This window comes from Rhineura floridana, chromosome 6 (assembly GCF_030035675.1).
Source record: "Rhineura floridana isolate rRhiFlo1 chromosome 6, rRhiFlo1.hap2, whole genome shotgun sequence".
NCBI classification, from domain to species: domain Eukaryota; kingdom Metazoa; phylum Chordata; class Lepidosauria; order Squamata; family Rhineuridae; genus Rhineura; species Rhineura floridana.
Window position 1 is genome coordinate 34,046,352 of NC_084485.1, and position 14,767 is coordinate 34,061,118.

The following is a 14,767-nucleotide window of genomic DNA, read 5'->3' on the forward strand; positions in this document are numbered from 1 at the left end:
ATTTCCAAAAAGAGAGGAAATTAATCCCCTGAAAAGGACAAAAGAGGACACAGTTTTGCATAAAACTTCCATATACTCATTTATAGGTCTTGGTACCAATCTAGAAAGAACTACTATATTATTCACTGATAGGCAAAAAAAACCCCTTGCTGTTTAAGAATGTACCTATAGTCAACAGATGTTTCTATCAAACTTTTAAAAGCAGGGAAATTGGGCACCTATAGTGAATGCACCAGGAGAGCAGGAGAACTGACCTCCTCTCTGAGATATTGTACTGCCGTACAAATTTGTCAAAATGTAAACAAAATTTGGGTTGGTCTTTCACTGTCCAATCCACTTCCTTTGTAGCTTGGAAGAATTTGGTAACATGTGCCTCGGAGCATATGATGAGTGGTGGTAACACCTGCCATCTCCAAAGATGGAGAATTACATTTTTGTAGGTTTGTTGGTGTTCTTCTTACTTTGCTTCTTTATAAGTTAGTACTGTTTCTACATAGAATCTAACCAAGAAAACTATATTTCTCTCATTATTCATTCTAGAAATCTATCAAATTTATTTTTATTAATTTTGAAGCCTTTTTATTAGTCAATGTCATATGATGGTGAAGACAGCCTTTTGTATTTCAAACTGGAGGTTATGCTCTATTTCTATTTTGGGCACATTAACAGTTGAATCTGAAACTGCAGTTTGATGTAAAATCAGACTGATTACAATATGTTGCTACTTAAGCAATGACTCTAGCTGTTGGAAAAAACAAACTTGGCCTACCCAAGATGCATGTTGCCAGCCTGGTATGCTTAAACTACTCCCCTTAAGGAAAGGTGGACATGGTCAATTAAAAACATACAGCACACCTAGAATTTTGCTAGAATATAGTTCACCTTCCACTGTTTTATCTTGTGCAAACTGAGATACTCCTCATGTCCACTGGAAACTATTCTGCAGAATAGTCAGTGCCATTTTTCCACAATTGTTTTTGGAGCTTTTTTTTAGTGTTGTAAAGTGTTGCCATACTTCACATATTCACAGAAACAGAAGCAAAGGAGAATGATTTACTATAGGAAACTTCACTAAAATTGCAAGTAAATCAAACATATTTAAAATGACTATCTGACCTATATCAATTGTTTTAATATTGTTGCTTCCTCCCTGTTAAAACAAGATTAGCACAGCACATGTGTTGTTTCTCTTATTTGGACTGATTGCAGGTGTTGCTACCATTGACCGTATGCTCAGAGGCACATGTTACCAAATTCTGCCAAGCTACACAGGAAGTGGATTGTGAAAGACCAAGCCAAATTGTGTTTGCATTTTGACAAATTTGTAGGGCAGTATATCTGAGAGAGGTCAGGTTTCCTGCTCCTTCAGAATAGAGGACTGTAAAGGAGGACGTGTGGGGCCACCAGTAGCGGCCAGCAGGACCTGGCTTCCCCATGCAGAGGTCACTGCTGGTAACCAAGAGGGAGAGGGGTGAGGTGATGGGGAGGTTAGCATGCTGCAGGTGCAGCAATGAATCTAATCCAACACTGTCACCATTGCACCCACACCACCCTGCCTGCCACCTTGGCCCTCTCCCTCTCGGTTACCAGCAGCATCCTCAGCACGGGGAAGCAATTTTGCCCTGTCCCACCAGCCGCTACTGGTGGCCACCCTAGAAAGAATCCTTTTTCTAAGCATCTTCAGCTCTGTTCAAAACCTTTGTCTCTAGGCTAGCCTATGGCCCGCCCCTATCTGCAGAAGGGTCTGAATAATGCTAGCTTCAGACAAATCATAATGTTCTCAATACTGGCAAGATGATACTGTAATGACTTTTTCTTCTGTTTGCTGAAAGCTATACATTTTTCTGTTTGTGTTAATTGTGCATTCTATTTTTAATATGTTCGGCTATAATTTTATGACACATAACTGTGTTACCTATTTTCACTCCATTTGTCAAAACCAAACATAGCTGTGGGGAGTGCTCCTGTTTCCAGAATACTCCATTCTTTCCCCCCTTCTACCCAGTTTTCTGTCCAGTCTTCATTTAGGTGTTTTTGGGTCACACACCCCCTTAGGCTTTTCCCCCTGTAAAAATTTATATACTTCTACAAACTTTGGGACTCTCTTCCCTCTGAGTTCAGCACTCATAAAACTGAGATCACTATTTCTATATATGACACACAATTATAAGCGGTAAAAAAAATAGTAGTTGCATCAACTACTCACCAAGTGACTGGTGATGAGGTAAGCCCTTTATAAGTGATGAAGGTAAGCCTTTTATAGATACAGAATGCTATAGAAATGCATAAAGGGATCTTTATAAAAGGTCACATGGGTTAGAGTAGCCTTCCCTAATTTATTTATTTATTTTTATTTATTTATTACATTTATATACCGCCCCATAGCCAAAGCTCTCTGGGAGGTTTACAAAAATTAAAAACATTGAACATTAAAGCAAATATACAATTTAAAAAACCATACAAGTTTAAAACCATGAAGCACAGATAAACAAATTAAAAAAGACCTGGGGTCAGAGCTCAACACATGCCTAGGAGAAAAGGAAAGTCTTGATCTGGCGCCAAAAAGATAACAATGTTGGCGCCAGGCGAACTTCATCGCAGAGATCGTTCCATAATTTGGGGGCCACCACTGAAAAGGCCCTCTCCCTTGTTGCCATCCTGCGAGCTTCCCTTGGAGTAGGCACCCGGAGGAGGACCTTTGATGTTGAGCATAGTGTACGGGTGGATTTGTGTTGGGAGAGGCGTTTCATCAGGTATTGTGGTCCCAAGCCATGTAATGGCCCTGTTGACGGGCTGAGAGGAGTAGTAATCCAAAACAACTGGAGAGCACCAGGTTGGGGAAATCCTGGCCTAGAGGACTGTCAGGGCAGTGACAGAACAGTAGGAGACATTTTATTTTATTTATTATTACATTTATATCGCATCTTTCCTCCAAGAAGCTCAGGATGGCGTACATGGTTGTTTTCCCTCTCCATTTTATCCTCATATCTCTGTGAGGTAGGTTAGGCTCAGAGACTGTAACTGTCTCTCATTTGTCCAACATGGGTTAACCATCTATGTTGCCACTTCCTATGCTTACCTCTGAATGCCTGGAAAGCAGTAGTAGTAACGTGAAAAACAGTCACTTGAATAAGGGTGTTTCCAGACTGTCTGTCAGCATTTTGTGGGAGGAATTCAAATGCATACCGGAACTTTAGGTTTGCACACTTGATGTGGATTAGAAGGCTCTGTCGCCCTAGCACATCAAATTTACTTTAAACAAGGACTAGACCTTTTGCCTTTTGGAAAGCAATGGGGAAATGCATTGAAAAGTGTGGAATGAACAAATGATTAACAGGATGATGTAGAAAGACTCTCAGGGAAATCAGGATAAATGTGAGACAGATTTATCGTTGCTGTGTAACAACTACACAAAATCAGAATAAATTCTGAATAAAGATATGACCTAACCTCCTGTATGCTTTGTGTAAGCAAATCCGGACAAATGCTCAATAAACAGGTCATGTGGAGGAGCCCTAATGGTTGAAAGCCACCTCTTTATCATATATACTGCCAAAGGCTGGGAGGCAGCACTGAGCCATCTCTCCACTCATTTTTTGCTCCAGGTCCGCCTCGTTATTGCAGAAAAGGGGTTACCCTGTGAAGAGCGAGATGTTAGCATGCCACTGACTGAGCACAAAGAGCCCTGGTTTATGCGGCTCAATCTTGGGGAAGAGGTACCTGTGATCATCCATGGAGACAACATCATCAGTAACTACAATGAAATCATTGATTACATGGAGAAGAATTTCACAGGAGGTAACGTTCTAGTAGGAGTCTTCAGGCTAAATCGTGTTTAGCCTACCCATGTGGGTAGACATTTGAAAAATGAAAGAGGGAGGTTTTCTAGGGCTGTCTATGGATTAAATAATTTTTAGATTGTCAATCTTTTTTTTAATTTATTAATCTCAGTAAATTTGCACATTGTCCTTTTGTGATACCGATGGAAGTGTGAGATTGCTTACCATTTACTAAACAAAACCTACCATTCATTTAAAAAAGAAAGGCCATCTTTAAACTTTTCTTTTTCATTCCCTATTATAGTAACGCAGAGCCAGTGTGGTGTAATGGTTAAGGTGTTGGACTACGACCTGGGAGACCAGGATTCGAATCCCCACATAGCCATGAAGCTCACTGGGTGACCTTGGGCCAGTCACTGCCTCTCAGCCTCATGAAAACCCCATTCATGGGGTCGCCATATTTCAGAATCAACTTGAAGGCAATCCACACACACATTATAGTAATGCGCTAGATTTTTTTTTAAGAGTGCCCTTCACTCTCAGCTCCAGTGGATACAATTTGCCCTCTCTGATTATGGTACTTAGTGTAAGGTCCTAAGGATCCCACTACATCTCTCAGACCAGCTTTATGAACTATTTCACATTGCCAGGCAGCTGTATATTAACGTTAGCCCAAAGGGTGCTTCTGTGCTGCAAAACATTATCAGAAACAGCAGTTTGCAACAGGGAAAGTGTACCTTTCTTCTGTACCCTGGAAAGTCCCACTATCACCACCACGACCATGACTGTAATTTTGGCAGGGGTTCCAGACCCATGTTTACCTTACAGACATGGATCTGGAATTTTATGAGGGTAAAACTGGCTGAGAGGGAAGTTACAACGGAAGAGTTTTGCATCTGTGCAACTTCACTGTTGCAAATTGCAAATCTCCCAGTGATGCTTTATAGTGGGATAAGTTGCTATCAAAGTACTAATAACTGTGGAATTGTTATGTATAGTTTGGTTCTAAGAACATCCTCTCGTCTATAAAAATCCTTTCTCTACTTCCAGCTCTTCGTCATGCTGGGCTTTCAGAAATGGGCCATTCCCTTGTCTACCATCTCGTGTGTGTGCCTTGCTAAGGTAGCCACTTGTGCATTGTCAGGACATGCATCGCCAAAAAAGAGGTCAAAAGAGGACAATGGTTTGCATAAAATTTGCATATGGTAATTTATATGTATAGATGCAAATTTTGAAATAATTGCTATAATATAGTTAGAAAAACAGTACATCTTACCTTAGCAAGGAAGACTGTGAGCAGGTGACCTCCTCTGTGCCTGCTCAATTTGCTGTCAAGGCCTGTGCTCTCCCTTCATAACGTCCATTATCTTTAAACCAGTCAGCCCTTCAAACAGAGGACACTTCCACAAAGAGGATTGTCCTCTGACAGCCCTTCAAAATAGAGGACTATCCTCTGTAAAACAGAGCAGTGTTAGGCTGCTAGGTCTCCACCTTCCTTTGAGAAATGTGGGCAAGGTGGGCACAAAGAAATAATTGCCAAGCCAATTGTGTCGGGAAGGAGAAGTCAGGCTGAAGAAGGGCAAGGAGAAATCAAACAGGAATGCATCAGCCAGGCTTGGTTTCCAGTGTGGCTTTTACAGTTCCACAGGTACTTATTAGTACTGTGGACAATTGTTCATGTTCTTGTCTATCCTTTTTTAATTTCCATGGTAGAATTTTTTATTTAATTAATTGCAGCATTTATTGCCCTCCCCCCCAGGCTTTCTAAAAAATAATTGAATATTCAGATATTTCTGTTCAGTTGTCAGCAGCTGGATGCACCAAGTTGTGTGCCTCCTTTATAAGAGAGCGAACAAAGTTAAACATAGCTGGATATCCAACCAAGCTGTTGTGTGAAAGGCACGTGATACAGCCATCTTGCTGAGTTTAAATAGTAGAACAGAGGTAGGCAATTTCTGGCCCAAGGGCCAAATTTGGCTCGGCATGGGTCCCAATCTGGCTTGTGGGGCTGTTTTTCTCAAACTATGCTCACCTGCCCCACATCTGATGTTACATGGAATGGCAGTTGTGGGGCAGATAGAGATGTCGCTGGATTAGCTGTGGGACTGAGTTCTGCATGGGTAACTTGATCGTGCAGCCTATCCCTGCAGAAAGCAAGCTGAAGTTTTCAGCTGATGGATTGCCTGCATGACTCAGTTCCCTGTGGGGAACCCATTTGAGCAGCCGATCCTTGCATCAAGCAACTTTATCAGCCGTGTGCTCACCACTTTGTCATGCATAGGGCTGGCAAAGCCCCTGGCACTGCAGTTCCCAAGCACCTGATAGTCAGCTGGCAGGTTGGGCACTTGGGAAGTGTTGCGCAAGGGGCTTTGATAGGTGGGTGGGACAACCTACCTGTCAATCGTCTGACATCATAATTATCTCAAGTTTGGGGCAGGTAGCCAGGGTTTGGGATGGTGCAAGGGTTGGGACAGATAATGATGTGACCCACTCAGCAAAAAGGTTCCCCACTCCTCTAGTAGAGTATGTGTAGTCTGAGTGCAAAAGGTTTAAGTGCATTTTCTGGTGAAGTAGCTCAAAGCCTTTGATTTACTCACAAATGCAACATCACTGACTTTAAGAAACTCATATAATTTGTGTGTAGATGAGTCATAGTATTCCTAGTTAAAAACAGTTTTGAACCATATGAGCAACCACTTCTCACAAGTTGGGAGTTATGCCAAAATGCTCCCTTGTGGAGATGCTCCCACTGTCCTAGCAACATGTGAAATTATGTAGTCTGGGGAGAAGCCAGAGTATATATGGTAAAGAGGAGTGGTGCCATTAATTAGCTACTAGAGAGAGAGAGAGATTGGTCAAATGCACAGGGCCGGTTCTAAAGAGCGGCCAGGTGGGGCACTGGCCTGACGGCCCCTGGAGCTCTACAGGTGACCCCTCAGCTGCCCCTTTGCTCCCCTTCTGCGATCTGCGGGCCCCCCCCACACCCCACTTACCTGTCTGCTGTCTTTTACCATTGCCCTTAACTAAGATGGCGGCCGCGGTTTCCCTAAGGTACTGAAGCCCCTGCTGCCATCTTAGTTGATGGCAGAGATGCACGCGCGTAGCACGAACGCGTGCCATCAACAAAGATGGCGGTGGAGGCGTCATCCCCTTAGGGAAACCGCGGCCGCCATCTTCGTTAAGGGCAATGGTAAAAGACAGCAGACAGGTAGGTGGGGGTGTGTGGAGGGGCACGGGGGTGCACATGCGCACACACATGTCGGGGGCCAGGGCAAGCTGATGCCCAAGGGCCCCGGCATTCCTGGAGCCAGCCCTGCAAATGCAGTTTCACTCATTATTGTGTGGCAATGGCAAAAAGACACAAATCAAATTTCTCCATTCTGTGCACCAATTAAATGCCAGGGAGGGTGTTATCCTTTAGCCTGGTTTGCACATAATGCTAAGCCACAGTTTATTAAATTATGGTTTATTAAACCATGGTTTGTTTGATAATCTGAACCCTGCCTATCAATTTAGCTACTGTTTGTTTCCTACCAACAAACCACAATCTGAAGACATGGTTTGTTGCTGGCTTACAAACCTTGGTTTGCTTTAATTATCCCTTGGCATTACATGCAAACACGGTACCCTTCCTTAACCATGGTTTGTTTGGCCATCCACCCCAGATACATTCTGAGCTACAAAGGCATGAGGCAAGAGTGGCTGGGAAACTTTGGAGAACAAGCCATGGTTTGTTTAGTAATGTCTGGAACAACTCATGGTTAGTTTTAAACAAACTATTGCTTAAACAAACCATGGTTTGGTGTTATGGGTGAATTAGGCCATTATATTAAGAATTGTCTCATTTTTCATTTTAACGTTTTCCAAAGCCTTAGAACTATCAGGCTGAGAGATTTCAAAGGCTTACGAGGGACATTACAATGGGATCTTTACAGCTGATATCACAGATCCTGTCATCCATGCAAGCAAAAGCTTTAAGAATGGCTTTAAAATAGAACCATGAAAAAGGAGCCTTGGCAGCTTCAATGTATTCTTATTTATTCAAGCAGTTTACAACCAAATGAGCTCTCCCCCCTCCTTTACTGCATTCAGCAAATTTTAGCCAGGGAAGGAAGCACAGCCCATGAAATATGAGAGCTTGGATTAATTGGTTGTGTTGGCTTTTGCTGAATCCCCCTGAAAATGCGACTGAGGCTCCAGTTCTATGCATACTTACCTGGAGGTAAGTGTGAAGACAGAAACAATCTCTTCAGAGTAGTGGGACCAATTTGGAAGCAGCTTCTGGGATTCTGTCAAAACATCTTCGTCTCCCATCAGCCCAAGCCAGCAGGGTCCTGGTCAGGGAAAATGGAAATTGTAATCCAGCAACATCTAGAGGACCCCATCCTAGCTCTAAACCCTGATCTACACATGAATCAGAATGACATGATAGGACCCTGAGGTTGTAGAGTGGACTTTCTCTACCACTTCAAACTGCAGGTGGAGTTATGCTATTTTTGAATGCTTCCCTTATCATTTTAGCAAAGGTGTACCCTTATTTGTCACTGTGAAATTCTGAAAAATCAGATAGTCTGTCTTAAAGAAGTAAAGGAAAAGATTGGAAGTTTAAAAATCCTCTTATATTGGTATTATTTACACTTTATTTGCCATCAGCAGTCTCAGAAATGATTGGAAAAATGAGAAACTCATATTGGCCGATTCATCCGTCCATATGCTTGACCACCAAAAGGATCTTTTTGCAGGGAAATGGTGGGCAGAAGTTCCCTGGGAAGGTTTTCTCACCAAAGTGATCACTCCAGTCCTGGCAGCTGTTGGCTGATAGTAGGAGAGCTAAGGGAAATTTATTTGCCAGACGTGACTATTTCTGGGGAAGACAGGTGAGTTTGAAAGAGCAATCACTCGGGCATGTGAGAAGGCAATTCCTAAGTTCCCATTAGCCAACACAATTTTTATTCCTCTGACACTCTGTGAGCACAAGGCTAACACCCCAGTATGCCCTGAGGATACCCAAGCTTGGGGGTTGGAGTGATTCCTGTTGACAGATAGGCTGGTCACTGGTGATGGCAGAGACCCATTCCTATTATTCCATTTCCCTCCTGCAGTTGAGATAGATGCATCCACTTTAGAAGTGCATATATATTAATAGGAGATGAGTAGTTAAAATCCTGCATGAAATCATAGGACATAAACTTGTTTGTTTATGCTGTAGCTAGTGATACCTTTTCAGAGCTTGGAAAAGTTACTTTTTTGAACTACAACTCCCATCAGCCCAATCCAGTGGCCATGCTGGCTGGGGCTGATGGGAGTTGTAGTTTAAAAAAGTAACTTTTTCAAGCTCTGCTTTAGATCTTCTTAAAGCCTCTATGAAACCACAAGACTGGGACTTAATCAGCAATTTATTTATTATTAGCAGCAAGTGTGGTGTAGTGGTTAAGGTGTTGGACTACAACCTGGGAGATCAGGGTTCGAATCCCCACATAGCCATGACGTTCGCTGGGTGGCCTTGGGCCAGTCACTGCCTCTCAGCCTCATGAAAACCCTATTCATAGGGTCGCCATAAGTCAGAATCGACTTGAAGGCAGTACATTTACATTTAGCAGCAAGAATAATTCTATCTAAGAGCTGTAAGTTTATATGGCCAATGATATTGATTGGTTTAGAAAATCATGAACCAATATTGACATGAACAAACTGGCATATTTTATTAATAATTAAGAAGGAAAGATCCTGAAAAGACTGAAACACAGCCATATTTTGTACGTCGCCCAGAGTGGCTGGACAACCAGACAGATGGGCGACTAATAAATTTAATAAATAAATAAATAAAACCATTCAAAATGTGCATATATCTGCATTTTGCAGTGCAGTTTTCTAACCAAAAAATGGTTACCAAAATGCATATATTAGGGGAAGGTGTGCATAAAAATGAATATATTAGTGAAAATAGCATACAGAAATGCATTCTGTTAGGAGAAATCCCTTGCAAAAATATGTACATTAGTCAGTGCTGAAGAATTTTCATTTAAAAAATGGCAAATGACTGAAGAAATGTGGAGAACCAAATTTAAGACTAGAAAATTGAGAAACTGAGAGAACCGAAATTAACACATCCTTTCATCCTTATACACCACTCCCCCTTGATCTCATGATGGAGCTCCCTTCACATGTATAATGTGTGAAGGGAGGCTATCTGGCATCAGTGAATCTCACAAAGTCTGGAAAGCTTATATAGATGCAGGAAAACAGATCTGCAAAAACATACTGAGAAGCACAATCCATGATATAGCATTACGTTTTTCCTCACAGTAATGAGCTTGCAGCCCAGATCTGTCGGAAGGCAGAGCTGGGGTCCCAATCCCGGGGAGCTGGATCCCGGAGAGTTGGGAGAAGAGTATTCGGATGGATGGCAGAGGGAAGGGGGAGGAACTTCCCCCCTTTGGAGCAAAGACGAAACAGAGGAACTGCCAGTGATAAGGTCGCTTAGCAACGGGGAGCCTGAGCCCTCCCTGGACATTCTCACGCCTCCTCCTCTTTCAGGCTCAGAGCAAGAGGGGGAAGAGGGAGGGCTGCTCACAGCCGAAAAGCGGGGAGGCAGTTTACCATCAGCCCCTCCCCTATCCCCCATCCTGGAATCGGAAACTTCAGAAGAGGAGGGGGTGATGCTTCCCCCCTCACCGCGCACACGCAGACAGCTGAAAAGACAGGAGAGAAGGGGGGTAAGGCGGGCAGTACCTGAGGGGCAGTTAAGGAGGAGCGAAAGATTGCGTGCCCGTTTGGCCCCTTCTTAAAGAACAGGCGGGAAGAAGTCCCTTGCTCTGTCAACTTTCTCCCAATGCCGCAGGACCTGTATCCCTGTATTGATTCATGAGAAAACGCAGTCTTTGTTTGGACATTACCCTAATAAAACACGAATTAACTACAATCGTTGGTCTGGTTCCTGAGTCACATCCTGGGCCTGACAGCTTGACAGAGCCACCTAAATCACCCTCAACGCTCTCTTCACTTGACTGGGACAAGATGTCAAAGGGAGCAGCGGGGGGGACGAACCCCACTTCTGAGACGGAAGAAGTGGAACTCCTGAGGACTAAGGTAGCTGATTTGCAGACGGATGTTCAAGCCCTGCTAGCAGCAGTCAAGGCGCTGAAGACGGATAATCAAACCTTGAAGGCCACAATAGACCAGATGCGAACAGCCCCTCCAGCTGCCGTAGTAAAGGTTCCCATTGGATTGCCCCCAAAATACGCGGGACAAAGTGATCAGTTGGCAACCTTCGCGGCTCAATGTGAGTTATATCCGGATGTCAGGCACACGGAATTTCCAGACGATGGGGCTAAAGTAGCTTTCATGATTAGCCTCCTGGAGGGAGAAGCTGCAAAATGGGTGACTCCGTATGTCGTGAGAAAGGATACTGTCTTAGGAAGGTACAGAGGATTTATACAGGAGATGACCAAGATGTTTCAAGACCCGCAAAGGGCTGAAACAGTAGCGCGGCAACTAGGCGCTCTGAAGCAAGCTAAAGGGACTGTTTCCGAGTACACTAACGCTTTTAAAATTCTGTCCCACGAAACTGGTTACAATGACGCCGCCCTGATGTTTATGTACCAGAGTGGATTAAATGCTGAAATCCTGGATGAGTTGGCCAGGACCTCCCCCCCCCGCTGACCTACCAGGGCTCATCCGGCTATGCCTACAGATAGATCACCAGATGGAAGGAAGGCGCCTGGAAAGGAAGCAGGAGGTCCCGAGATACTCAGCCTCGGCATCCCGCAACAAGACCCTTCCCACTACAGGGATGGCAGGTAATGCAACTGAGGGACAGGGAGGGGCTAGGCCAAGACTGTCGGAAGAAGAAAAGGAAAGACGACGCCGGGAACGTTTATGCTTTTATTGTTCAAAGCCGGGCCATGTGGCCAGAGACTGTGGACTGAAAGGGGGGAAAGCCGAGCCGTCGGGAAACTAGAACACCCAGTCCACGTGCAGGCCGGTGGACTGGGGGCAGCGTTGTATAAAGGCCCCCCAACGATCCAACCTCCCTCAAAGGGGGTGTTGGTCTTGCCTATTCGGATTACAACTTCCTGAGGAGTGGTGTTTAATTCCACTGCCTTAATTGACAGTGGAGCCTCCACAAATTTTATTGATGCAAAGTTAGTCAAGCGTCATGGAATTTCCCGGTGGAAACTGGACGCTCCCCTAGCTGTGGAGACTATCAATGGGAGACCCCTGAAGTCAGGAGGGGTGACACAAGCCACGGAGGAAGTGAAACTTCAAATCCCTGGGCACGAAGAGTTCATTTCGCTATACGTGTCAGATCTCTTGAACTTTGAGGTGATTCTGGGAATGCCCTGGCTAGCAAAGCATGAACCCAAAATAAGTTGGAAGGAGGCGGTGGTGTGGTTCACCTCACAGTATTGCCAGGAGAACTGTCAACCTGAAGGAATCAAGAACACCTTAGCGGGGGCAGTGCAAGAGATCGAGCAAGTGATCCTGCCGCCAAAGTATGAAGAATTCAAAGATGTGTTTGATGAAAAAGAGGCAGAGACTTTACCCCCCCACCGCCCTTACGACTGTGCGATTGATCTAGTGCCAGGAGCCAGCATCACATCAGGGAGAATCTACTCTCTCACAGAGAATGAGAGGGAGGCTCTGAAGGAATTCCTGGATAAAAACCTGAGGCGAGGATTCATACGCCCCTCACAATCCCCTGCTGGAGCGCCACTATTGTTTGTGAAAAAGAAGGGGGGGGAACTCAGACCCTGTAACGACTATCGCGCATTGAACCAGATCACCATCCCCAACAGCTACCCGCTGCCCCTGATCTCAGAGTTGCTGGACCGACTGCGCTCTGCAAAAATCTTCACGAAGTTGGATTTGAGAGGAGCGTACAATCTGATCAGAATGAAGGAGGGAGATGAATGGAAAACAGGATTCTTGACCGCTTACGGAGAGTATGAATACCTGGTCATGCCGTTCGGGCTTTGTGGAATTTTTCAAAAATTCATGAACGACGTGTTTAGAGACTTGTTGGACACGTATGTAATCTGTTACTTAGATGATATCCTGGTGTTCTCAAAGAACCAGGAAGACCACGACCAGCATGTGAAGACGGTGTTGAAGAGACTGAGAGAAAATCACCTGTATGCTAAATTAGAGAAATGTGGATTTGACCTCAAGTCTCTAGACTTCCTTGGATATCGAATCTCAGCGGAAGGCGTGGAGATGGACCCAGGGAAAGTAAGCTGCATATTGGACTGGGGCCAACCTGTCACCAAAAAGGATGTACAACGGTTTCTAGGGTTTGCCAATTATTACAGAAAGTTCATTCCAGGGTTTTCCAAATTAACAGCTCCTCTGACTGACTGTTTAAGGGGGAAGAAGAAGTTTCAATGGACAGAGAACGCCACCGAGGCCTTTGAGGAGCTGAAGAGAAGGTTTGCTACTGAGCCCATTCTGCGCTTTGCTGATCCGAACCGCCCTTTCGTAGTGGAAGCAGATGCTTCAGATTTTGCCATCGGGGGGGTCCTGCTACAATTAGACCAAGAAGGGAAGGAGCTGCACCCCTGTGCGTACTTCTCTCGGAAGTTAAAGCCTGCAGAGAAGAACTACACAGTTTGGGAGAAGGAGCTGCTGGCCATCAAGGACTCTTTTGAAAACTGGAGACAATACCTAGAGGGGACCTCTCATCGAATTGAAGTGCGCTCTGACCACAAGAATCTTGAAAGCCTCCAAACAGCCAGAAAGCTGAACCAGAGACAGATAAGATGGTCCCAGTTCTTCACTAGGTTTAACTTCCAGATTACTTACCATGCCCAAGCCAAAAACCAGAGAGCGGATGCCTTATCCAGACAGCCACAATACAAAGAAAGTGAATCCGAGGACCAGCCTCAGTACGTAATCCCGCCAGAGAAATTAACGTTGGGAGTATGCCAGCCTTCATGGGAAGAGGAACTCAAAAAGGCACAACAAGAAGATGCAGACATGCTAAAATATCAGCAGGAGACGGGACAAGGTCAAGACTCAGAAGTAACCTTTCACTGGAGAAATGGACTGTTATGGTTCAAAACCGCCAGATATGTGCCAGAAGGGAAATTAAGGCTCAGAATCCTACGCCAGTGTCATGATTCCATCACAGCGGGACACTTTGGGATTTACAAGACCATTCAGAACGTGGCCAAGGACTTCTGGTGGCCTAAAATGCGTCGGGATATTGAGAGTTATGTAAAGTCCTGCTCTGTCTGTCTGCGGACAAAAACACAAACAGGGACACCAGCAGGACTGTTACAACCATTGCCTGTCCCACACGAACCCTGGAAGGACCTCTCCATGGATTTTATAACTGATCTACCCAAGTCCCAAGGAATGACAGCCATCTTAGTAGTGGTGGATCTACTTACCAAAATGGCACACTTTCTTCCTTGTGCAGGGGCCTTAGAGGCTAAAGAAACGGCCAAGTTATTCATAAAAGAAGTCTACCGGCTGCATGGATTGCCAAACAGCGTAGTCTCAGACCGAGGAACTCAGTTCACAGCCAAATTTTGGAGAGCAATGTGGAAACAGTTGCAGACGGAATTAAAACTCTCCTCCGCCCATCACCCCCAGACAGATGGGCAGACGGAACGCTTGAACGCCGTTTTGGAAAGATATTTACGAAGTTATGTGTCCTATCAACAGACTGACTGGGTATCATATTTGCATTTTGCAGAGTTCGCCTACAACAATTCTCTGCACTCCAGCTCTCAACAAACCCCGTTCTTCGCTAATTATGGATTCCATCCTAAAGTCTTTCCAAGCAGCTCAGAAGGAATGCTGGTACCAGCAGCTGAGAACTTCCTTAAGGAATTGCAAGCGGCGCAACAGACACTGAAACAGCAGTTAAACGAAGCCAAAACGGAGTACAAGCGAGTTGCTGACCTGCACAGGAAGGAGGGCCCCCCCTTCAACTGGGAGACCAGGTATGGCTGTCCACCCGCTTCCTCCAGATGCCGGGCAAA

At 44.7% G+C, this 14,767-nt stretch overlaps 1 protein-coding gene across 6 annotated transcripts in view; it reads left to right on the forward strand.

Moving 5' to 3' along the window:
• GDAP1L1 (ganglioside induced differentiation associated protein 1 like 1) overlaps nt 1–14,767 on the forward strand; it is a 62,887-nt gene that overhangs the window by 25,905 nt on the left and 22,215 nt on the right. For 5 of the 6 annotated variants that reach the window (XM_061631409.1, XM_061631406.1, XM_061631407.1 and 2 more), the window contains exon 2: nt 3,606–3,798. In XM_061631409.1, coding sequence (XP_061487393.1) covers nt 3,606–3,798 — 193 coding nt within the window. Of the gene's footprint in view, nt 1–3,605; nt 3,799–4,829; nt 4,963–14,767 lie in introns of all 6 variants that reach the window. The other variant, XM_061631410.1, reaches the window with a different exon arrangement.